Below are 24,847 nucleotides of genomic sequence, written 5' to 3'. Positions count from 1 at the left end.
GAAAGACGAACAAACAAACAGACACACACACTTTCCCATTTATAATATTAGCATGGATTATACAAGTCAAAAAACTTCTATGAGCAGGAGGTGTGCCAAATGTCATAATACAAACTTATAAAGTATATTCTTTAAATATAATTACGTATGAATGTTTTTTTTTCTTTTCCCGACTTGAGACCTAAAATCCCGAAAAAATATTTTTTTTCCCCGATAATCGGATAATACGATCTGGCAAGCCTATCTTTATGGCTCTATGAAGCACTAGTAGCCTAGCGGTAAGTACGTGCGACTTTCGTTCCGGAGGTCGCGGGTTCGAACCCCGGTTCGCACCAATGAGTTTTTCAGAATTTAAGTGAGAAATGTCATTTGACATTTGTCAGTCGCTTATCGGTGAAGGGAAACATCGTGAGGAAACCGGACTAATTCCAATAAGGTCTAGTTTACCCTTCGGGTTGGAAGGTCAGATGGCAGCATCGCAGCAGTCGCTTTCGTAAAAACTAGTGCCTACGCCAAATCTTGGGATTACTTGGCAAAGTGACCCCAGGCTCCCATGAGCCATGGCAAATGCCGGGACAACGCAAGGAGGATGACTCTTATGGGTCTACAAATAAAATTGTGTCAGATATTATTGCGGTCCTCGTTTTGTGCGATGTTACTGTCTGTGACTGTACAATTGTCCATACCTAAATAGCTGGGCATTTCAGAATTGATTTACAGATGAGAAATTAGCCATGAAAAGTATCTTAAGGAATTGTAATTAAAGTAGATTATTTCCTGTTGAATTAACCATCATAAAATTCATAAATAAAAGATCCAAGACACCTTCTAACGGCTAACTGATTAAAACACGCTTATCATTCTTTACAAATTCTAAATAGTTCTCAGTAGATTTATTTTCTTCAAAAATAAAACACAAAAATATTTTTCTCTATCTAAAATACCTACTCCACCAAAATTTGCTACTACTTCCGTTTACCTGAGTCCAACAAATTTTAAACAAGGTAGTTAAAACTATTTCACTATAAACAGACGATCACACTTCTCAACGAAACCTCAAAAACTGCACTCACTTAAAACGCACTTGATACTTTAAAATTTAATTAACAGTTTATTTTTAAACAAGATGGTGAAAAACCGACGCGTTTATATCGCCGCTAAACCATCCTCGAACTACAAACGGTATGTTTGCAATATGACATTGCTATGTACGATAACATTATACAAAAAAAAACTTTACACTCATACTACTACAACCTGCAACATCGCCATTTCATTATCAACTCTATCATAACCAACCAAAAGTCTAAATTTGATTCAAACCTAACGGTAACTTAGGTCTTTTTGTTGTGATAAGAAAACGTAAACACTGAAACTTTTTGTATTCACCGATTTTCAATCATCTGTTCTTGACTTAGAGTTTATTATAACATATAAATGGCCGAAAGGAAAATCATACGGATTATATGGCATGCGATACGCGGCGAGTGCGAGCGAGACGGCGATAGCCACCGCGACAAGGTCAGCGTACACTAATAAACATATTTAAATAATAAAGTGTAATTTATCTTTTTTTTTTTGTAAAATACCAGTTGTAATTGGTTGCTAGGAGCGGATTTAACACTGATTGCGTATCGGTTTTGTAATGCGGTTGCATTTGTTAATTTCTATTAAGGTTAACCAAAGTTATTTCATTCATGTAGCTTGTGTTTTTTTTTCTGGCATTAACATTTATAATAAAATTTGGCTTTGTCAAACACGGGGAAAATTTATAAACAATAAGTATCATAAAATTAAAAGGGGTTGGAAAACGGATGTCTTGAGTGTCAAATACCCACCTGCTCCAAATTATATTTTATATAGGATTTACAATCTTCATACAAAGAATCGTACCTCGATTATAACTACACTGATGATGCCTACAAATTTATATTTTTTTAAATGTGTATTGACGTGATATCTCTATCTATTAAAATAAAGAAATATGTTATTTGTTCTTATAAAAAATAAAAACACGCAAAAATATTAGGTGAAAATATAATTTTGGCCACTACCAAGCTTTGAACAGCGCCATCTAGTTTTAAGCCTAAAAGGCCCATACATTTCAGGGGTACGCTTTTTTGTATAGGCTTTGTCAATAAACTATTAATTAACCGATGTTAGGTTCTGTCCATGTTAGGTTCTGTCCTCACTTGTCACTTACCGAGTCTAACCCCCTTATTCATAAACGTTTACTAAAGTTATCAAGCCGATAAAATTCGTTTGTCTCTTTCTATCACACCAATACATCGGAAAGGGACGAACGAACTTTATCGGCTTGTTAACTTTAGTGTACGTTTATGAATAAGGGGGTAAGTGACAATCGTTGACGCTAAGTGGCGACCGAAACGCCGTCTGGATCTGTCGTGCCACTACAGAAGAGCTATTCGGTAAAGCTCTTTAGCTACGAAACTTAAGAGGATACGGTAGCGAAAATGCTAAAATGGAAAGGAGCCCCCCTTTCAACTTGGGTATTTTAGTTAAATATACAAGTGTTATTAACTAGATTTATTGAAAAAACCGGCCAAGAGCGTGTCGGGCCACGCTCAGTGTAGGGTTCCGTAGTTTTCCATATTTTTCTCAAAAACTACTGAACCTATCAAGTTCAAAACAATTTCCCTAGAAAGTTTTTATAAAGTTCTACTTTTGTGATTTTTTTTATATTTTTTAAACATATGGTTCAAAAGTTAGAGGGGGGGGGACGCACTTTTTTTCCCTTTAGGAGCGATTATTTCCGAAAATATTAATATTATCAAAAAACGATCTTAGTAAACCCTTATTCATTTTCAAATACCTATCCAACAATATATCACACGTAGGGATAGGAATGAAAAAAAATATCAGCCCCCACTTTACATGTAGGGGGGGTACCCTAATAAAACATTTTTTTCCATTTTTTATTTTTGCACTTTGTTGGCGTGATTGATATACATATTGGTACCAAATTTCAGCTTTCTAGTACTAACGGTTACTGAGATTATCCGCGGACGGACGGACGGACGGACAGACAGACATGGCGAAACTATAAGGGTTCCTAGTTGACTACGGAACCCTAAAAAATTGACCATTAAGAACAACTCAGTCAAAAGATATTTCAAAAAAATCTTTAAAATCGAGGTTCCGCTCTCGACTCTTTCCTCCTTCAAAACTTAATCAATCGGAACGAAATTTGAGAATCTGAATAACAATGAAATAATCTATGTCGGACCGTTTAGCTTTTTTGGTTAATTGTTACCAATCTTGAGTATCACACCTTTTTTTGCGCCACAATGAAAAAGGCCGTTTTTGGAAATTTTTGATTGGCTCTAGAGTCTTTAAAAAGCAGAATATCAAAGAAATCAAAACGGTCCGACACAGATAAAAATAATAACAATCTGTGTTGAAAAAACCGTTGCTCTATCTTAAAAAACCAGGGTGGCTAGCCGAATGGCACAATCGCTCACGAAACGCTCACGAAACGAAGCGCTAGTAGATATCTATCTCTATCGCGCTTGCGTATTGGCGCGACAGAGCCAGCGGCGTATCGCTTTCGTTTGACGTCGGAGAAATGCCATTCGGCTACGGGGCCTGGGAGGAAATAGTCGAGAGCGTTTGTATGGAGAATTGACCCCTACCGTATCGTCTTAACCCACCGAATTCTGCAGGCACGGATCCGTGCGTAAAATTAAGTCATCTTTAAGAGTGCTTTGAAGAAAAAGGTTAAAATAATGTAAAATTTATAGTTTTAGTCGGTGAAATACTACACTTTCCGTTATCTAATAGATATATTTATGTAATTGAAATTTCAATTAAAGCATCTTATTATCTTGATTCTTATCAGACGAGATTTTTGAAACCCAGCTCACTAAATTAATTACGATTTTTTCTCTGATGCAGATTTAGAAAAATCCGCGTATAGCGTTGCATTAGTCGATTGATAAGTAGGGATGTATATTATTTGTGTAAAGATATGTTGATAGGTACTTTGTACATTTTCCGATGCGCTTTAGTTGTGTTTGTCTACCATCTTCTATTTTCCTCTCTCAGTTATTCTAAGGTTAGCTGGAAGAGATCCCTTAAAGGGATAAGCTCGCCTTTGTACATAACCATTATAATTATTCAATGTAATTGTAATTTGTTCTGTGCAATAAAGTGTCTACTACTACTACTCCTACTATTAGTTAACCGTAGGTACCTACTGTAAAATGCGCATATTGCGTATAACCTGGCTGTTCAGCACTGGGACATTAATTATCTATATGCACTATATTTATTATTAAGTCAAAAACTTGTTTACCATGTACCTTTTTATACAGAATAGAAAAACTCGGAGTACCCAACTGGCGTGAAGGATAAAGCGCAATGGCACTGAGCTTGTGATGCACCTGGGTACCTACCTAAGTAAAATGTTTCCTCTGAAACCGTTTAATTGGCAAAAAGTGCTGAAGGTCGTGCGTTCAAAGTTTGAACCACCCGCAGCTCAATAGTACTAACGATTCTGATTCAGAAAAAAATACAAAAAGACGGTCAAAAGTAATGTACCTACATCCTGGCATGGAAGCATGGTCGCGCGATAAATGATAAAACATCTATGGCCCGTTTCTCTAAAGGTACAAGGCCTTGTATTACAAGTGTGTTTCCATGACAACCCATACGATTTGACAGTTAGCGCACTTGTAAACAAGGCTTGTACCTTTCGAGAAACGGGCCTCTGGCCGTCCCTATCACACTATTTGTAAGTGCTATAGGGACGGTCAGATGTTTTATCACTTATCACGCGACCATACTTGCCTGCCTGGTTACCGTTAGCAAAATAAGGGTTAAGTTCTAAAATTTGTAAGAGTAAACTTACATCTTCCTCGAGAGCGACAGGAAACTGTGTCAGCGGCTTTACGGCGACGTCTTCTAGAGCTGACTTCCGCCTGTTGAAAAAAATAATGGTTACACGTAAATGCATAATATTTCCTTAGACACAGTGCATAGGAATGGCTTTAAAGATTGACAAGTATCAAGAACCATAAAATGCATAATTAATTTAAGTCATTTTACTGTCTTTGAGCAAAATTGCCCAGAGAGGAGCAAAGTAGGAACGTTTTACGGTACCTACTTACTTAGTTTAAAACGTCAAATCTTATGGCAGAGGCTGATATATTCAAATCGTACAAAATTCAGCTCATATAGTATCGGATTTTCAGTTTCTTACATTCCTTTTGTATTGAAGATTTTACAATACACCAAATTTCTGCACATCATCTCCTTATTACCCATTCACAAAAGAAGTTTGTATTGTATGACACGGGAGAAAGGTTCCTAAAAATACGATTAATCGGACCTTGAAGGTATCTCCGAATAGCCCTTTATTCCACTAACGAGCCCGTGACAAAGCTTTGAGAGGAGCCTAGTACGCGGAGATAGGGTAAAGGATATGGCACAGACGTATGACTTTCTTGTAATCTAGACAATTATACGTTAAACTATAAGTGAGCCATATAAACAATTCAATGTTCAGAAATGGAAGAGCAGTCATTGCTACAGGCTAGTGATGGGAACCCCCTTTTAGGATTTAGTATAGCTTGTGCTAGAAGTAGCACAAGCTATATTAAAGCTTAAAAGAAGGTTCAAATCACTAGTTTTAAGATAAAAGTTGTGAAAAAGTGAAACGTGAAAAATTTATTTTTTATTAAAAGGTAAAAAACAGATGTACTAGGTCTCTCTCTGGGCGACTAAGGAATATGGACCGGCAGAAGTTGTTGAACGAGTGAAGGGGCGATTTTTGAAGTTTTCTTCTTATGTGAAGGTATCATAAGTACCTAAATAATATTTTGCCAATATCTTGCCACCTCCAACCCTCGAGGGGTTCTAACTATTTTTGAATTACATTTCAAAAGTGAAATACTGTTGATTTTAGGGCGATGAAGCGCATGATTTCATCGCCCTAAAATCAACAATAATAATTTTCACTTTTGAAACACTAGCGCTAGATTATTGAAACTGGGAATCTTGTGGTATTGATCACTCGTTAGTATTTGTGGTTAAAGAAATTTATTTTCTCAAAAGAAATTCAACATTTCACTTATATAGAGAAAATACAAGATACCTAAAACAAATTATGAGTGAGCATGCAAGTAATCTAACAGATCAAAATACTTAACGAGTAAAAGAATACACACTAGAACATGCCATTTACGAGCATTACCTACCCAAATTAAGATAAAAAAATTCTCTGATAATTCAGATATCCATCTATTCCATCTGTTTACAGAGTGCAATTCGTATTTCTAGAATATTTCTTTTTTACATTTCTACTAGTTTACTAGGGTCGTTTCTACTAGGTTATTATTACTACAGAGCCTAGACTAAGTGTAAATAAGTAGTACGTATGTTGATTGTGTAGATATGTCGTAGATATGCCTCTTCTAGTCAATACATTTTCTCATGGGTCCCATCAAAACGACCCTTCCACCGTTTAATGCTCCCTTGACGTCATCCATTTATTCGTATAATAAGCCAGGATGAGAATAGGATGATTGTCGAATTTTGCAATTGAATACATATTGTGTTGTGCATTGTTAACTCAATGCAAACTCGTAGGTATACAGAATATAGTATGAAAACGAGCACAAAAATGTACTTAAACAAAAGAAGGGGTAGACACAGGACACCTCTCTCATTCTCTTCCAAGCTATGAATTCCACATGGTGGTGCGGTCAGCTTCCGTGTCATTCGCTTCTACTTCACCCTATCGTTGACGTCGTCTTCGGACCTTTGCACTCAACCATCCTTTTTAGCACTGGGTCCCTCCATCTTGTTTTCGGATTGGCTCTGCCTCTCTTATCACTCTTATCAGGCCCCGTAGCCGAATAGCATTTCTGCGACGCGAAACGCCGCAAAAATGTAGTCTGGCTCTGTCGCGCCAATACGCAAGAGCTATAGAGTTAGATAGCTACGAAAGATATATTATTGTGAGCGTTTGTGCATTCAGCTAAGCACACAAGGTTGGAGAATCGTAATGTCAAAGCGTAGACACAGCAGATGAAACTGCTTTAGTAAATTTAATTGCCACTTGTCTTGTGATATTGCAGTCACAGATTAGACCCATTAAAAGAATATCGACTAAATTCGATTTAAGCATTACGTTTGAAACGTAATTTGAATCTTTAAAAACAATACCACTTTTTAATAAACATGAGTTTTGAATAATTCACGGTTATTTTAATTAGACTAATATTAAAGTGAACGCAGATCGCGCGCTGTCTACACAACTTTGACATCCACCCGCCTTCTTCAATTTTCCGTGATCATGATGCATGCAACTGCGTCGAAATATCGGAACCTCGACAAAAATCAAAAAGGTACTTAATCATGGTCCATACCTCGGTCAATATAAGTCTAATACCACTATACCTTAGCAGAATGATTTTGAAGACTGGCCCAACGAGTCCCTTGATGATGGCGGATGCGTTGAGATGGCACCGCCCGTGCAGCACGATCCCGTTCACCTGCACGAAACAAACATGGGTAAATAAATAAATAATTATTATCTTAATAATTAATTATCTTCTTCCACCCGTGATAGACATAGCTGACTACGATATTGATATTATTATTAAAGGCCTTTAAAACTTTTTTGTCCCTATAACTTCGGTCATTCAACAGAGTTAAGTTATACGTGCAACTTTACAGGTGTTATCTCCAAAGCAAAAGCAAAACAATCGTGTCGTCCTTTTCTAACACACGCACTTGTATTACAACCGACAAGGATGGCCAGATTGGCCAGCACACTTCACCTGATTCAAGAGTTATGGGTCACCCCGCTAGAACAAGAGAAGTTCCAGTGAAGTTACATTTCAATCAGAGTGAATTGTAAATGGGCCAGTTTGTTAGCGTCCGACGGATCGGGTGAGGGCTGAGAGATGGAGATAGCGGATTTAATCCGAGAAAGACAAAATCTTGTTTAAACAAAGATAATACGAAAGCAAAAGTTTTTTTAGCATCGGAAATGTTGGTTCAGCTGAGGATTCCAAATAAATAGATTAGCTTGGCTTAAAATTTAAATAAACAATAATATTTAACGAAATTTCAACGTCTTAGAGACCGAAGTCCGATAAGATCTCGTAGCAGATCAATGAACCTATTAGCGCTGCATTTTACCAGGCTCACCGTAACTGAAGGAGGCAGACATGTGACAAACTGAAGGAATCACGATCCTAAGTAAAAAGAGGAAAATTGAAGAGAGAATAGAAACAAATAAAAAAATCCAATCTGTCGTCTACACCTACAGGAACAGCTTATTTTCTAGTTTACCTACAAATGCATGCGCCAGTGCTTAGAATCTATAGTATCCTCTTTTAAAAAATCTGACATATGACCACGATAACCAGGACAATTGACCCCTTCATGGGGACACGGGACCCTACACCCTCAGGTGTAGCTTATTTTTAATTTCACCTTTCGCTCCGTCCACCGCCCCGCTTGCTCCCATCGTTGTACCCTCACCCTGCGGCCACTTGGCGGTCAGCCAGGCGCCCGCCGGAAATCAAAAGATCAGTCTAATGCATTCTCGAATATACAAGCGGCTGTCAGAGAATCGATAATTTATCTGACATAATTAATTTCCTATCTGACACATGAAATTAACAATGTAACTGCAAAGAAAAGAGATTTTAGACCTTTCATACTTTCTAAATTATTTATATGTTTTAGTTTTGGTGCATAATTTACCCGTGTGACGAGTTAAGAATTTCACCACCCCTTTCTTTCCGTGGGTGTCGTAGAAGGCGACTGTGGGATATGGGTTAAATTGTGGCGTAGGCGAGAGGCTGGCAACCTGTCACTGCAATGTCACAGTTTCGTTTTCTGTCAACCCCTTATTTGCCAAGCGTGGCACTGAAACTTGAGTAGTTTCATGTGCTCTGCTTACCCCTTCATGGGATACAGGCGTGATTGTATGTATGTATGTATGTATGTATGCATAATTTATATTTTTAGATCCTTGAAAGTTAATTTGCAAATTAATGAAACAAAAATGACAGATTTTTTTCTGACATAGCGTTACTTTTCTGGAAAAATGATTTTCCTGTTTCCAATGTTTTCATAGATGCCTTAAATCACAAGTTTAGAAGAGCCCGTTAGGATGACTGCCAAGTATTCCAGGTATTTTAATGTGCAAGTGAGTATCAGCCTCTGATGTAATTTAAAAATATTGCCATGGATAACAGCTTCAAAAAATATTTGGAATAATGTAACCATTCATCAACCAACCCAGCTCAGCTAGGTTCTACCACAAGGTAAAACTAGTGTCTACGTTAAATCTTGCGATTAGGTGTCTAAGTGGACCCTGGGCTCCCATGAGCCGTGGCGAATGCCGGGATAACGCAAGAAGGATAATGACAGTTACCACAAGGACCTGTGATATTTCTTTTATATTTATTCTCCTTGAATTCACAAACGCAACCAATATTACAAGCCCTGTTTAATAGCGCCTGAACCAAAGTATGTAGGTAAGAATTCAAGACGGCAGAAAATAAAAGCGCCGCTGGTTTTCAGTACGGCAATCCATCGAGAATGAGCCATTTCATTCAGCTTCCCATTCAGTATCGGTCTACCTTACAATGGGTTCCATTCGTTCAGTGAATGAAGTTTTTGGATTGCCGGTCTCTTGGCAAATGTTGACTTAAGTGTGAAAGAGCCGTATAGTGTAAGTACGAGACATTTAAATACACACAAAATAAGAAATGAAAGGCACCGCTGCTTTTTAGTTTCTAGCAATTTATCAAAAAATGAGATTAAATTACGTTTCGCTCCATGTCAAGCAAGCCAAATATTTCATTAAAAAAATGCTTTTTCAATACAGTTGGTGTTTTTTTTTACGCACTAGTGCGAGAAGTGGTTCATTCTATGTCAGGTCGAAACTTCGGAGGGCCATCTGTACTGAAAAAGTCGTACGATACACGTGCGAAAAGGAAATTCGTAACTCGTGTCGATTTAAAACACTCCCTTCGGTCGTGTTTTAATTTATCGCCACTCGTTTCGAACTTCCTTTTTTACGCACTTGTACCGTAATGTACTATTTTGAGTTATAACTATGCATTCTGTACTGTATGAACATGCATGCCCACGCCTCCTAGTTGTCAACAATAAAACGCATTTTTGAGAAATATATAATATTATTATTATATACGCAGCGCGGTAACTAAACAAATGAGGTCCGCTTCAGTTACCGCTATATGTATATTTACAAAAAGTTTTGACTAGTTTGACGAATTGAAATATTTAGTCAAATTATCCACTAATTCGGTAAGTTAACGGTACAAACCGTACAAACAATTTATTTTAGACACCGTCCGAACGTAAACTGAAAATTCGTACCATAAGTAAAAGTGAATTTTTCAAAGCTAGCGATCCTTCTCTTTATATCAGAGTTGGCATTATTCCACTTGGCGATGATTCACGGCGCATATTACGTATACAATAGGTATTTGCGCTTCTTCAGGCGTTAGTTGCCAATCTGATCAAAGATATCGAGAGATATTGATATATTATTTGTTTTTTGTAGATAGGTTATGATTAGAAACACCGGCTAAACATCCATACTAATATTATAAATGGGAAAGTGTGTGTGTCTGTTTGTTTGTCCGCCTTTCACGGCAAAACGGAGTGACGAATTGACGTGATTTTTTTAAGTGGAGATAGCTGAAGGGATGGAGAGTGGCATAGGCTACTTTTTGTCTCTTTCTAACGCGTGCGAAGCCGCAGGCAAAAGCTAGTTGTATAATAATCCGAATTTGACTTTGTAGCTTTCGCTATTTTAGCGCGTAAGGCAATTTGACGCCATCGGTCAACAAATTTACAAATAAATTAAAAGACATAATTGAGCCTCTTTATGTCCCACTGTTGGACACAAGCCTCTACCGATGCGTGAAAGAGCTCGCGCTATATAGTCATCACGCTAGTCTAATGCGATTGGGGACTTTACATACCCCTTGAATTTCTTCGCAGGTTATACAAATTTCCTCACGATATTTTCCTTTACCGAAAAGCTACATACTTCTATGAGTTCCGAAAAGTCCTTGGTCCAAAAAACTAACAATGGAACTAACCTCCGGATTGAAAGTCGAATGTTATATCATATCCATTTAACCACCGCCGATTTAACAATTTATGCCGCTTTGTTAAATAATAGACATAGTTCACACTTGTAAACGCACCCGTCGTGGTTAGGCTAGGAAGTGAAGTCGCTGTGTAAATCACTTAGGTCCTAGGGTCTCTCACCACTCCCCGCCGGCGACTTAGGTTAGCGCATCGCATGAATTTCAATATGACTTGAAACTCCGGTTACCGTATAATGTTCTTACGGTAGATGTCGCTACAGGTATCATTGGCCTATAAGGTGGAAAATTTCACTGGCTTGGTAGAAGTCTTAGTGTCTCAGTTGTCAGAGCGGTGGAGAATCGTTCCAGAAGTCGTAAGTCCAAGTCACCTAAGGCAGAACTTTTTCACTTTTAAATTAATCCTAAGCAGACGTTGCTGCTTGTCAAAAAGTTAAATTTAGATAAAAATAGCCTCAGGTTCACAAGAAAAATATCAAGTTCGCCTTTCAGTGAATAGATAGTTCCGAGAAACACTTGAACTTTTAAAACTAAATCGGGAAGAACAAAAATAGATATCGATGTGTACTCAGACATAGAGGCAGGGATAAAATAAAATATAAAAGGTCATACAGATCATAAAAATCGATGAAAAGGTTGTTTATCAGTAATAAGACCCCCTTATTAATTTGACGCTTATAATAGATATAAAGGTATCGTATCTAATAATATTATTCTGAGAATCGGGAAATAAAAAGGAACCTAGACCTCTACAAATTCTACGTCTCTTTCCGCAAATACTCTACTCATTGTCGGTTCTATGAAAAGGAAAATGCTTTTCATAAAACTATTTATAGTTGAAAGGTAAGTATTTCATTAATTAATATCAAACGCCCGGCCAGTGAGAGCGCCAGTCATGTTTGCACTGTATGACTGTGTTTTTGAGCGAGTACGAACTTCAAGTGACTACCTATAAACCCACGTACGTGCATGAAATACCTCATAGATCTAGTAGTTCCCTAGTTCCTGACTTTCACCAGCTGACTGGCTTGCATACCGAGGCTCAGCTGGTGGCACCCAAAGGTAAAGGTATGTTTTGCACCCTCTGAACGCGTGGTCGTTGCACTTAAGCTGACTGCAAACCTACGTAGCTGCGTAGGACGGCTGCCCTACGCAGAAATCAAGTATCTCAATTTTTTCCAAAAAATGGTTTTTTACATCATTCGATTCATTTTTTCAAAATACATCTTTCAGTATTTTTTTGAAATTTTTATAATGTATATTTTTCAAAATACAGAACATTAAAAAATTCAAGTATCTTTTTTTAACGGGGTATTCTACGCTAAAGTCAAGTATCTACCCTATTTCTATCTTGAAATCGAGTATCTTGCAAAAGCTACTTGCAATTCATATTAGATGGCTAAGTTACTTGACTTCAGAGTTGAAATATTGATATTTATTGATAAGTTACTTGACTTCAGCGTAGAACTATTGATATTGATTGCGAAGTTACTTGACTTCGGCGTCTATCATTTTGTGATGATGTCAAAAGCTTCTAATTACTTATACATGTATTAATTTGGGTTTAAGGTAGAAATTGTCTTAGTATTAAAAACAACCAGATGTAAACAGTAAAAGCACGAGGAACTTGTCTTATTTAATATGTAACTTCTTTTATACAAAATACGAAAATACATATAATGAACATACTTAATAATTATTGCATGTTGGTTAGTTGATCAATAGGCTACTTGCCTCCTAGTCAAATCAGCTTCTTTTTAAGAACTGTCAAAACGAATTTGAACGACTTGCTAATATAGAATTTATATGAAATTTAATTGAGTGACGTCACGGTCAACTTATTTAAAAATAACTGCTGTCCATGTTTTCTCATAATAATCTGATGCTTTATTTCGTGCATGGTATAAATTTTATTTTAACTACAGTTCCCTATTATTATAATTAAGGAAGACTATAACTTTCATTATTTTTTTCTGTCACCTACTTAATTAAATATTGTGCGTTCCACGGGAAATCGCTTTCGACGTTTTTTTTTTGTTATTTAAATAGTCTCCTACAACGTAAGTAATTGATTAAGTTTAATGAGTATTTTTGAACTCTTCGTAATAAAAAAACCTCTTAAACCTATACCTAATCTTAAGACAACTTGCATTCACACACAACCAGAGCTTCTTTTCCGTGGATTACTCCAATTTTGCATTTATATTAAAACCTAATTTACACAAGCATGACATACACTACATTAAAGGCATCTATCTAAAATGTATACATTGTTTACATATACTAGCGGTCCGCTCCGGCTGCGCACGGGGCTATCATAAAAATGGTTATAGTAATTTATCCTTAAAAGATAGACATATGCTATTACGGACTTTTTTGTATGTCTATGAAAGATACACAATTTTGCCATACATTGTTTTGATATAGCTCAAACAGTTTGGGCAGCGTTTTCGACTAAAGCTCTCAGCCAGCAGAATTTTGTCCGACTTGATTAGCAAAAATTGACATAAGTATTTCAACCAATTCAAACATGATCTCAACAAAGTATATACCAAAACCTTTCCCAAGATTCATTCTATTCATTGGTGAAAACCGCATGAAAATCCGTTTTGTAGTTTTTGTTTTAGATACAGTTAAAAATAACAAGCCTACCAAAGCTAAATGAAAACAGTTCAAGATACTTGCTTTCTTGTAGAAAAGCTTTAAAATTTTCTTATCGCATTCTACGCAGAAAGCTGTTTTTGTATTTTAAAATGATTGTGCTAATATTTTTGTTAAAATAATTATAGTACACTATTAATGATATCTAGTATAATAAAGTTCGTCTGTTTTAAAGGCTATCAATTAATTAATAAGCATGTAATCAGGAAAAATAAAAAAAAAAACGTTTTTTCGCTCTACTGTAAAATTTGACAAAACCCAGATACTTGATTTCTGCTTAGGGCAGCCGAGGAGTGTTAAAGCTTCTCACCTGTAATGTTGCTCCCACACTGGCTGTTGTAACACCCCGCCCAGTGTGGGAGCACCATAAGGTGTCATTAACAACTTTAACTGGCGGGGAGGCCTTAGCAGCCGAGCCAGCTGGATTGAGACCACACATGAACATAACCATCCGACTTCTGTCCCGATGCCCGACCAGCGAGATCCAGTCCCACCCGCGCACTCACTGACTTTGCTGACATGGACTTCAACTGACTACATCACTAAGTAATAACATTAAAACTCCTCAGTTCCTCACCTCCAATATCTCATCACCAACTTTAACCGGCGGGCTGGCCTTAGCAGCAGCCGAGCCAGCCGGGTTGAGACCACACACGAACAAGGCCATCCGACTTCTGTCCCGATGCCCGACCAGCGAGAGCCCTAGCACCACCAGCGCTTATCGCTCGCTCAGTTTGGTGACATGGACTTGGATCACTAAGTAATAATATTAAAACTCCTCACTTCCTCACCTCCAATATCTCATCACCAACTTTAACCGGCGGGATGGCCTTAGCAGCCGAGCCAGCCGGGTTGAGACCACACACGAACAAGGCCATCCGACTTCTGTCCCGATGCCCGACCAGCGAGAGCCCTAGCACCGCCCGCGCTTTGCGCTCGCTCAGTTTGCTGACATGGACTTCAACTGACAACATCACTAAGTAATAACATTAAAACTCCTCAGTTCCTCACCTCCATCTCATCACCAACTTTAACCGGCGGGCTGGCCTTAGCAGCCGAGCCAGCCGGGTTGAGGCCACACACGAACACCGCCATCCGACTTCGGTCCCGATGCCCGACCAGCGAGAGCCCTAGCACCGCCCGCGCTTTGCGCTCGCTCAGTTTGCTGACATGGACTTGGATCACTAAGTAATAACATTAAAACTCGTCAGTTCCTCACCTCCAATATGTCATCACCAACTTTAACCGGCGGGCTGGCCTAAGCAGCCGAGCCAGCCGGGTTGAGGCCACACACGAACACCGCCATCCGACTTCTGTCCCGATGCCCGGCCAGCGAGAGCCCTAGCACCGCCCGCGCTTTGCGCTCGCTCAGTTTGCTGACATGGACTTCAACTGACAACATCACTAAGTAATAACATTAAAACTCCTCAGTTCCTCACCTCCAAGATCTCATCACCAACTTTAACCGGCGGGCTGGCCTTAGCAGCCGAGCCAGCCGGGTTGAGGCCACACACGAACACGGCCATCCGACTTCGGTCTCGATGCCCGGCCAGCGAGAGCCCCAGTCCCGCCCGCGCCGTGCGCTCGAGTTTCACCACAACCACGCTATCGCCGAAGGACGCGTACTTCTTGCGGATCTTGTCTGTGGACAAAAAAAGCATAAAAATAAGCTTCAAGAGGTAAGAGTGACGCGCTGGTTTGTAGTTTGTCGCTTTCAGATCTTAGTGTACGGTTTACCCCGTCTGATCATGTAGATCATTACGCTGAACGCAAAGGCCTAATAAATACTTTCATAATGTCAAGTTGAAGAGGCCTTGATAAATTCATAACATAGGTACATACCTATGTTATGAATTTATCAAGGCCTACTTACACAAGTAGGTACATATTTTTGGTGTCTGTTCGGCATGAGAAGAGTTGTGAAATGTAATGGATCCAATAAATTCTACGTCTCTTTCCGCACAGCCAGGATAAACTAATGAGTATTATTGCGTATGGCTAAATATATATTCAATACTAACGAAACAAAGATCGAATTTAATGATACAAATAGACATTATGTTTGTTCAAGCTGAACTATCTTCAATTCTTCACACAAATCTTTGTTTTAAACAAATTCGGTAAACCAATTCCATACTAAATATCAGCAACTCAATTTCGCATGAGTCAACATTTAGGCAAATTATTTTACAAAGATACTTTAAATGTAACATATAAACAATTCCGTAGAATCAATATAAGGCGAAAAACAGAAAATTCTTATTTATACATCATAGTAAAATGTCGAAGTTTATACCGGTGACATTTTAAGTAGTTACCAAATGAAATAAATTCAATTCAATGTCACGTCAGCCCGTGGTCGGCACAAATCCGGACGTCCGGCGTCTCTGTGACGTCATAAATTGCCACCGCGTCCGCCATTGAGAAGCGCTCGCGACATAGTGCATCCATCAATCAAAGTTGTGGATTTAAAGGTAACATGACATACAGTTGCCTAGGTATGGATTTTCTGGTTCTAAATCAGTACAACATATTGTCAGACCCAGCTACCGTGGAATCTAGATATTCTTTGGTAAATACCGATAACATATATGCCAAATGAAATAAATTCAATTCAATGTCACGTCAGCCCGTCGTCGGCACAAATCCGGACGTGCGGCGTCTCCGTGACGTCACAAATTGCCGCCGCTTCCGCCACTTGCGCGCTAACTCGATTTGAGAAGCACTCACTACTGACACGGTGCGTCCGTCAATCAAAGTTGTGGATTTAAAGGTGGGAACATGACATACAGTTACCTAGGTATGGATTTTCTGGTTCTAAATCAGTACAACATATTGTCAGACCCAGCTACCGTGTAATCTAAATATTCTTTGGTAAATACCGATAACACATATGCCAAATGAAATAAATTCAATTCAATGTCACGTCAGCCCGTCGTTGGCACAAATCCGGACGTCCGGCGTCTCCGTGACGTCACAAATAGCCGCCGCGTCCGCCACTTGCGCGTTAACTCGATTTGAGAAGCACTCGCTACTGACACGGTGCGTCCGTCAATCGTATATGGATTTACATACATGAAGGTACGACTAAGAATGTAACATGCGGTTGGGCCATTTTTTTCAAAGTTGTCCACCCCACTTTTTTTTTTGATTTGGAAATTTTTATGCGTTTTCCACTCAGAATCGTGAGCTCGTTCAATACAAAGTAAAAAATACCCATGTTACAAAAAAAGTGGGGTGGACAACTTTGAAAAAAATGGCCCGGTTATATTAAGATTTTGTGGTTGAGCGAAGTTGGAAAGAGTTGGTCTGGTGGAGTGATACAGGCGTATTCTGATTTTAAGAATTCGATTTATAATCAATATGGATTTGATATGTCAGAGTCAGAGTGATGTTACTGGTCATTTGTGGCATGAACAGATCCGAACCATATTCAATCCAAGTAGAATAATTATTAAAATACGTTACTCGATCGAGCACTAACAGAATCTGCAAAGCATTTTGACTGTTTACGTATAAGTAATATTATTCATCGAAAGTTAAATTTACTTATGGGCGGCGGTAAACAATTAAATACTTAATTCAAATTAATTACATCTTAAATAACTTCCTAAACACTGATCCTAAAAAAACCTTGTAATAAAATTTCTGTTAAACTTTGATTCAAAAATAATCAATCTAAAAGCTCCTGCCATATCTACGTGCCATCAAAACGTGGGCTGTCGTTTTTATGACATTATCCTCGTAATAACGAAACCATTGTCCTTCGCCGCTGGAGCGCAATGATTGAAATCCCGACATAAATGAATTCATTTACATATGCCAGCCGGCCTGGCCGCAGCACAGACTGGTATTTGACCCAAAAAGTTGGCCAAAATTATTTTAAAGTTCCAATGGCCTCCTAACCATTTGTTATTAAGATTTAAGGGTCAAGAAGGTAAAATAAACCGGCCAAGTGCGTGTCGGGCCACGCTCAGTGTAGGGTTCCGTAGTTTTCCGTATTTTTCTCAAAATTACTAAACCTATCTAGTTCAAAACAATTTTCCTAGAAAGTCTTTATAAAGTTCTACTTTTGTGATTTTTTTCATAATTTTTAAACATATGGTTCAAAAGTTAGAGGGGGGGACGCACTTTTTTTCCTTTAGGAGCGATTATTTCCGAAAATATTAATACTATCAAAAAACATTCTTAGTAAACCCCTATTAATTTTTAAATACCTATCCAACAATATATCACACGTTGTGGTTGGAATGAAAAAAAAAAATTGTCCCCACTTTACATGTAGGGGGGGTACCCTAACAAAACATTTTTTTCCACTTTTTATTTTACCATTTTGCCGGCGTGGTTGATATATATATTGGTACCAAATTTCAGCTTTCTAGTGCTACCGGTTACTGACATTATCCGCGGACGGACGGACGGACAGACAGACATGGCGAAACTATAAGGGTTCCTAGTTGACAAATTGAAAGTTGAAAGACACTAAATATTATATTTCAACTTTTATTAGTTATTTTCTTCAAAGCTTACATTAGCTTTCTTCCAGGACATTTCTGTTTTATGTCTCTTGCTCTTGTCGCTCAACTCTAAGAAAGTCTTTTCAGGACGACCAGAACTGACTCCTGCTTTTGGTAGAGATATGCATCCTTTGAGCTACTCGATGCTGCTATCTAGGAATCTGGCACTTGTATTAAGAGCAGCTGTCCATTTTTGTTTAAACTAATGCTTGATGCGAGACAGTTTCAGCTTTATGTCAGCAATATTGTGGTCATTTTCCGTATATAGATTCAGTAATACTTGCTCCAAAAATTGCAACTTTTTGTTAAAAGTTGAGCTGTCTGAGCGTTCAATAATAGCAAATAAATCATTCCTATATAATACCCGGATTCCAGAAGAACCTAAAACACAAAAACGTAAAAATAAGTAAAATCTCATGTACCGAGTAACGAATGTGCTTACGGAAAAAAAATCACCAAAAATAGGCGGGTGCATTGGGGTGGCTATTCTGCACTTTATATTATAAAGGAAAGTCTATTCTTCAACATGTCATTCAAATGTTTGCTGGATAATGCTTGGTAACTTATTAAAAATTCCAATGTTCTTGAAAAACTTATCTTTTTATTTAAAATTTCCCGGTACTCACTTCTAAAGGGTATTAATGAAGAAAATCAATTAATATTTAAGTAAAATTTAGTGTTAAATAAAGTACATACCTGGTTCTTCGCAATCCATATTAGAAACCAACACAAAACGGGCCAATCAAGGAATAACAAATTTTTGAAAACAATGAAATTCGAGTGCATCGAACAATCACGCAGACGCTTTCGGCGAACGGTAATTTTCGACTAAGCCTACACGGGTGATAGATGACTTTAGCACGTGGTATTTTTTTTTACTAGGTGGAGGGGTTATCCTAGTTTTAAGAAACAATGGTTAAGAAGGGGTACGGCGTAAATAAAAAAAATGGATTTTGGCCAGCTTTTGAGGCAGTGCGCAGTTACCTGTCTGTGCGCAGTGACGATCGTTGACGCTACGAAACATTCGAAACGCAGTCTGGCTCTGTCACGCCTACAGAAGACGGATAGGACGACACGCTTACGAACCGTAAGCGATTGTGACGTTTAGATAGGTCCTTTCAGCCCAAAAGGCACGCTGTCAGTGGCCAATAAGAGCGTTTTGTTTGCATATTATTGCATGCTTTGTTAAACGGACGATGTTAACTTTATTGAGTATGGTTGAATATATTAAATATTAATACCTAAGGGCCACTTGCACCAACGAAAATGGAGGGTTAACCCGAGGGTTATCCCACCATTTTATATGGAATTTGACAGTTGACAGCCCACTAACCCTGAGTTAAGTGGTTGGTGCAAGTGGGCCTAAGTATGTTACGTACCTATATTTCAATTATCTGCCGAGTGAGGCTACTTTGTTCCACGAGCTAGCATATGATTGGTGCTACAGTTTATCGCTGTAGATCACACGTCTTTTTCTAATTGTATAATTGACATGAGGACGTCTAGCTTATGTCGCCGCGACATGATCTCGCACCAATCATGTGCTACCACTGCCACCCTATGCAGCAGCTATGATGCAGTTGCCACAAGTTGACAATTCACAATTATCTACATACGTTAGAAACTGCGTAGCAATCTCAGCTCATCTCCTTCGCACTGATGTAGGCTGGATTTATGAGATAAGATCTAGAGGAAATTCGATCGAGTTTACGCCGTCGCAAGCGTAAATGACCAAATTTTACATCAAACGCATGTACCTACCTACTGTATGAATACTTTTATATCTACCACTCATGGCTTGCAAAAGCCCTGTATTCACAGTATTTATTTTCTACTATGCTAGGTATTTTACAATATGTATATAAAAATAAAATATGAAAACATTTACAAAACAATATAAAAGCATATAAACATATTATAAAAAACCTAACCTAGGGTGCCGCCACCAGCGGGGCAGGGCCCAAGCTGCCGGTGGTTAGGGCTGCAGAGAGAGGAACCGTCGGACTATCCGCGCTGTGTCCAAGATCACCGCCTTCTGCATCTGGCCCTTGATCCAGCCACCTAGCGAGAGTCTCTTAAGACGTTGGTCGAGATCGGAACAATGATCGTTGATTCAACATCCCACATGGCGGTTATCTCGTGAGCCATGTCTAGGTACTTACTGAAGCCCTGTATTTATTATTATTATATATTTAGTCTACTGAAGTGAAAATTTAAGAAAGATATTTGCATTTGACCAACAGCACGTCATTGATGGCAAATATGACCATGACACGAATGTTGACGAATTTCACAGTATTGCGACAAAAATGACATTCAAGGGGGACGATTATTTGATTTATTTGTATCTTCTGTGCCATCGTCGAATCGAACGTCGGACCATATAATTATGTGCATTTGACGACAAAAATGGCATTGGGAACAGGAATATAATAACATGATTATATTAGTTTGAGTTGGTTTTGGTGTACATATTACATGCTTATTTTATAAATTACTAGCTTTTGCCCGCGGCTTCGCTCGCATTAAATTCGAAAATTACAGAATGCTCTATACAAACTTCCACCCCCTATGTTAGGGAAGTGGGGGTTTAGAAAGAGACAAAAAGTAGCCTATGTCACTCTCCAGCCCTTCAACTATCTCCACTTTAAAAATCACGTCGATTCGTCGCTCCATTTTGCCATGAAAGACGGACAAACAAACAGGCACACACACTTTCCCATTTACCTCTATAATGTTAGTATGGATGTTTACCTGTAAATATTATCGTTCAACGTATTGATGTTATTTAGCTACGCGTTGATTTTTATTCTATTCATTGTATGAAGTTCATTGCAACCTTCACAAAAAGCCCTCCAGTAAAACACTTCAGTTCATATCACTACCCCATATCGGTGAAAGTGCAGCTCGCATTGGGGTCGAGAGCTCTTGGCCCTGGTTGAGGATTCCCATTGGCAACATCGTGAACCAACATAACTAGGCCTTGGGATTCATCTAAGCTATACGTGAAGGGAGAGATCCCTTAAACTGGGACGAGCGAGTTAAGGGCTCGCAATACGCGGTAGGTTCCTAGAATGATACCACAGGCGTGCGCTAGTGTGTATACCACCACCTAACCTTACCTCAACCTTCTTTAAAAGGCATAAGGTTCACCAATGGCGAGTCAAAAGTGTATGTGCACTCGTTTGGCTCGTAGGTGCTAAGCAAACAGATGGACAAGATACACCACGATCGGGCCGATAGGATCTTGAGCAATTAGTCGAGGTGATACCCTATATTAGCTCGGCTCTTTAGTTAAGGTGAGTTCACGAGTCTTGGGATAATTATGTCAACATATATGTAGGTGAAGTATTCATATTCTGACACGCCTGAAGCGCTGTTCAATTTTGCTTTATGATATCGCACATCTAAACATTCGCAATGGGTCTTACTTAATACATACAAATATTATAAATGGAAAAGTCTTTGTGTCTGTTTGTTTGTCCGTCTTTCACGGCAAGATGGAGCAACGAATTAACGTAACAAAAAAAAAACTGTTTATTTCTAAGAAACGTACATGCATTTATGAACTTAACTGCTAATCTTAAATTGAAAAGATTATTTGAGTTAAGGAGTCTAAGGTACATATGAATTGTTATTTATTTTATTTATATTTGTATGTCTTTCCCATCACGGAACAATGGTGTTCCGGACCTTTGGGAGGCGTGCGCGGGGCCGAAGCCAACGCGTAGAGGCCCTTTCGACACTTTAATGAAATGTAAGGGGTACACCGAGCGGATGTTGCCCTTGCCCGTATCATGGGACTCACGCAGAGGCAACACCCGCCAGGGTGTAAGGACTATTTGAGAGTTAATGGAATCTAAAATGAACTGGTCTATTTTGATGAAAGTGATGGACTAAATACTGGGCTATGGATAAAAAACCGGACGCCTGCCTAATAAAACGGTATCCAATTTTATTTCCGGCAGACGGTGACTCGTCCCCACAAGATGGGCCCCCACAAAAAGCGACATCCAAGATGGCTCAAGGGCAACACCGGTGTGAGAACTCAAGGGTGTCGAGAGGTGTACACCGCTTTCTGCCCAGTGGCTGTTAAGCCACTGTACCAACTCGCGTCTTATGTAAATTTTCACTTCCACCCCTGGGGCATGTAGCCCTAACGACCCCACTCTGGACGGCCAGCCAAGGCAAGCCAGAGGTAGAGAGTACTGTCCCACCCACCCGCCTTACGGGTAACAGAACTCCCCAGGAGCACTCGGGTACGTGGGGTCGCTGTTCCCCAACAGCTCGCCACAAGCTGCCCTGCGTTGACTGATTGCACTGGTAAAACCAATGGGCGATGGGGTCGTCACATCCCTACGCCATTGTCACATCCCTACGCCATCGTCACATCCCTACGCCATCGTCACATCCCTACGCCATTATTTATATATTATTAAGTTTTTTCGTTTTTAATAAGTGTTTTTTTGAGTGGCGATAGTTGAAAATATGGAGAGTGACATAGGCTACTGTTTGCCTCCCCCCCCCCCTCCCCCACTTCCCTAAAATGGGTGGTGGACGTTTGTATAGAGCATTCCGCAATTTTCGAATTTAACACGAGCGAAGCCGTGGGCAAAAGCTAGTATTTTTACAAGATTTTGACCATCTTTTGCAGCCCCAAATCGAATCAAATCTATTGTATGTTTTTCTATGCTGACACTGTAAATGTTTTATTGACTTGTAGCTCTAGAGGACCCTTGACGCCCGACAGCACACATTTGAAAATATTTTTCATCACATTTGCTGTTTAAAGGTCTCATTGCGTCTACGTGTACTGAAGCATAATGTAGTATTTTATTCCCAAGGGAATAATGAATTAAGTTTTAAAAATTAATACAATCCGTACAATACTTCAGGCAAAGGATGTTTCAATCAGCCAAGGATTTTTTTTTGCACAACCAAAATTTGACTATTAAGCTACAAAAGATATTATATTTATGTTTTAGAATTTCAGTGTGTTTTGCATTTATTTCGTAAATTTAACTCAGATATATCGTTATAATTTACAATGACAATATGTTCTCGACACACGCTTGACCGCGTGCCAGCGCGAGGCGCCCACCGTCGCCTAGCAACGGAGAGTACAACAGATCAAAATTAATGAATGAATGAAAAATAAGTAAAAATTTAGTTCAATTATATGATTTATATGCTTTTTTGAACATTGTATTTTATTTTATTGCAGGATTTTCGTGTTTGTTTTCGTTCAAAAAGTGTTTGTTATCAAAAACAATGGAATTTAATGTGAATAATCTGATATAGATGAAGATACACTACTGGTCTTTGCGCCGTCGTTGCGTTGAAGGTTTTGCCTTATGACTTTTTTTTGTATTTTTCTCTCAAATGTGATGAAAAACATTGTGTGTAACTCAGGAGGTAAGGATATTAAATACCCGTGTCTATATTCACTCCAGCCTGCGGCTGTCGTGAATATATCAGGACACTCGTATTTCATGACCCCCTTACCTCCCTTGTTGCACAATTTACTATTTCAGTCAACTGAATTCTGAATAAAATTTTGCCGTCGACATTTAGGGCCTATTAAATAAGAGTGACAAAGAAAGATGTCTGCAATTTCTGAACTTCGGTGTTCACGATGGGATCTCTGGAATGACAATCACTATAGCTCTCCTTTTCACTACGGTTTGTGTGTCAGCCTTGGCTTGATTACCACTGTCCACACTTATGAGACTTAAACCTCACTGGAAATATAATAAGGTCTACGACAGATCAGTACTGAGTATTGATGTCAATACAAAGGATCCTGAAATAGTCTGTTTACCTACATTATTGGTCCATAACGGAACGCATTAATCGGGGTATTGCCACTGCCGGCCGGCAAATATAATAAATCTATATTTTCATGCGGGGTCTGTAATCTTTGGGGAATTTATAGCATTCCATGAATATTACATCATAGTGATGTGCAAGTTGCGGAAACTTTCCAAAAAAATCTTAAATTTCTTGAAAATTTCAGGAAACTTTCACGAAAAATAAAGGGAATTTAAGATTATGAAATTGAAAGTTTCCACCCATACAACTGTCCACACAAAAAATGGAAAGTTTCCGAAGGTTTCCTATGTGAAAATTTCAGAATTTTGGAAACTTTCCGTCGGCACATCAGTATTACATCATCATCATCCTTGCGTTATCCCGGCATTTTCCGCGGCTCAAGGGAGCCTGGGGTCCGCTGTGACAAATAATCCTAAGATTTGGCGTAGGCACTAGTTTTACGCAAGCGACTGCCATCTGACCATGAATATTACATGTATTAATTAATTATAGAAGATTTAAAATAGTACCCATTAGCACAAATAAATCTATTTTGAACCCCCGACGCAAAAACGACGGGGTGTTATAAGTTTCACGTGTCTGTCTGTCTGTGTGTGTGTCTGTCTGTGGTATCGTAGCTCCCGAACGGATGAACCGATTTAGATTTAGTTTATTTTGTTTGAAAGCTGAATTAGCCGGGAGTGTTCTTAGCATCGATTTAAACTTCTCTAG

At 38.8% G+C, this 24,847-nt stretch overlaps 1 protein-coding gene across 1 annotated transcript in view; it reads right to left on the bottom strand.

Moving 5' to 3' along the window:
- The window catches only part of LOC125236457, a 182,786-nt gene that overhangs the window by 30,302 nt on the left and 127,637 nt on the right, over positions 1–24,847 (bottom strand). The window contains 3 exon segments of the mRNA XM_048143271.1: positions 4,871–4,940; positions 7,423–7,517; positions 15,227–15,429. Coding sequence (XP_047999228.1) covers positions 4,871–4,940; positions 7,423–7,517; positions 15,227–15,429 — 368 coding nt within the window.

The sequence above is a fragment of the Leguminivora glycinivorella genome, chromosome 2 (assembly GCF_023078275.1).
Source record: "Leguminivora glycinivorella isolate SPB_JAAS2020 chromosome 2, LegGlyc_1.1, whole genome shotgun sequence".
NCBI classification, from domain to species: Eukaryota; Metazoa; Arthropoda; class Insecta; order Lepidoptera; family Tortricidae; genus Leguminivora; species Leguminivora glycinivorella.
This window is presented reverse-complemented; position numbering and strand designations above follow the sequence as displayed.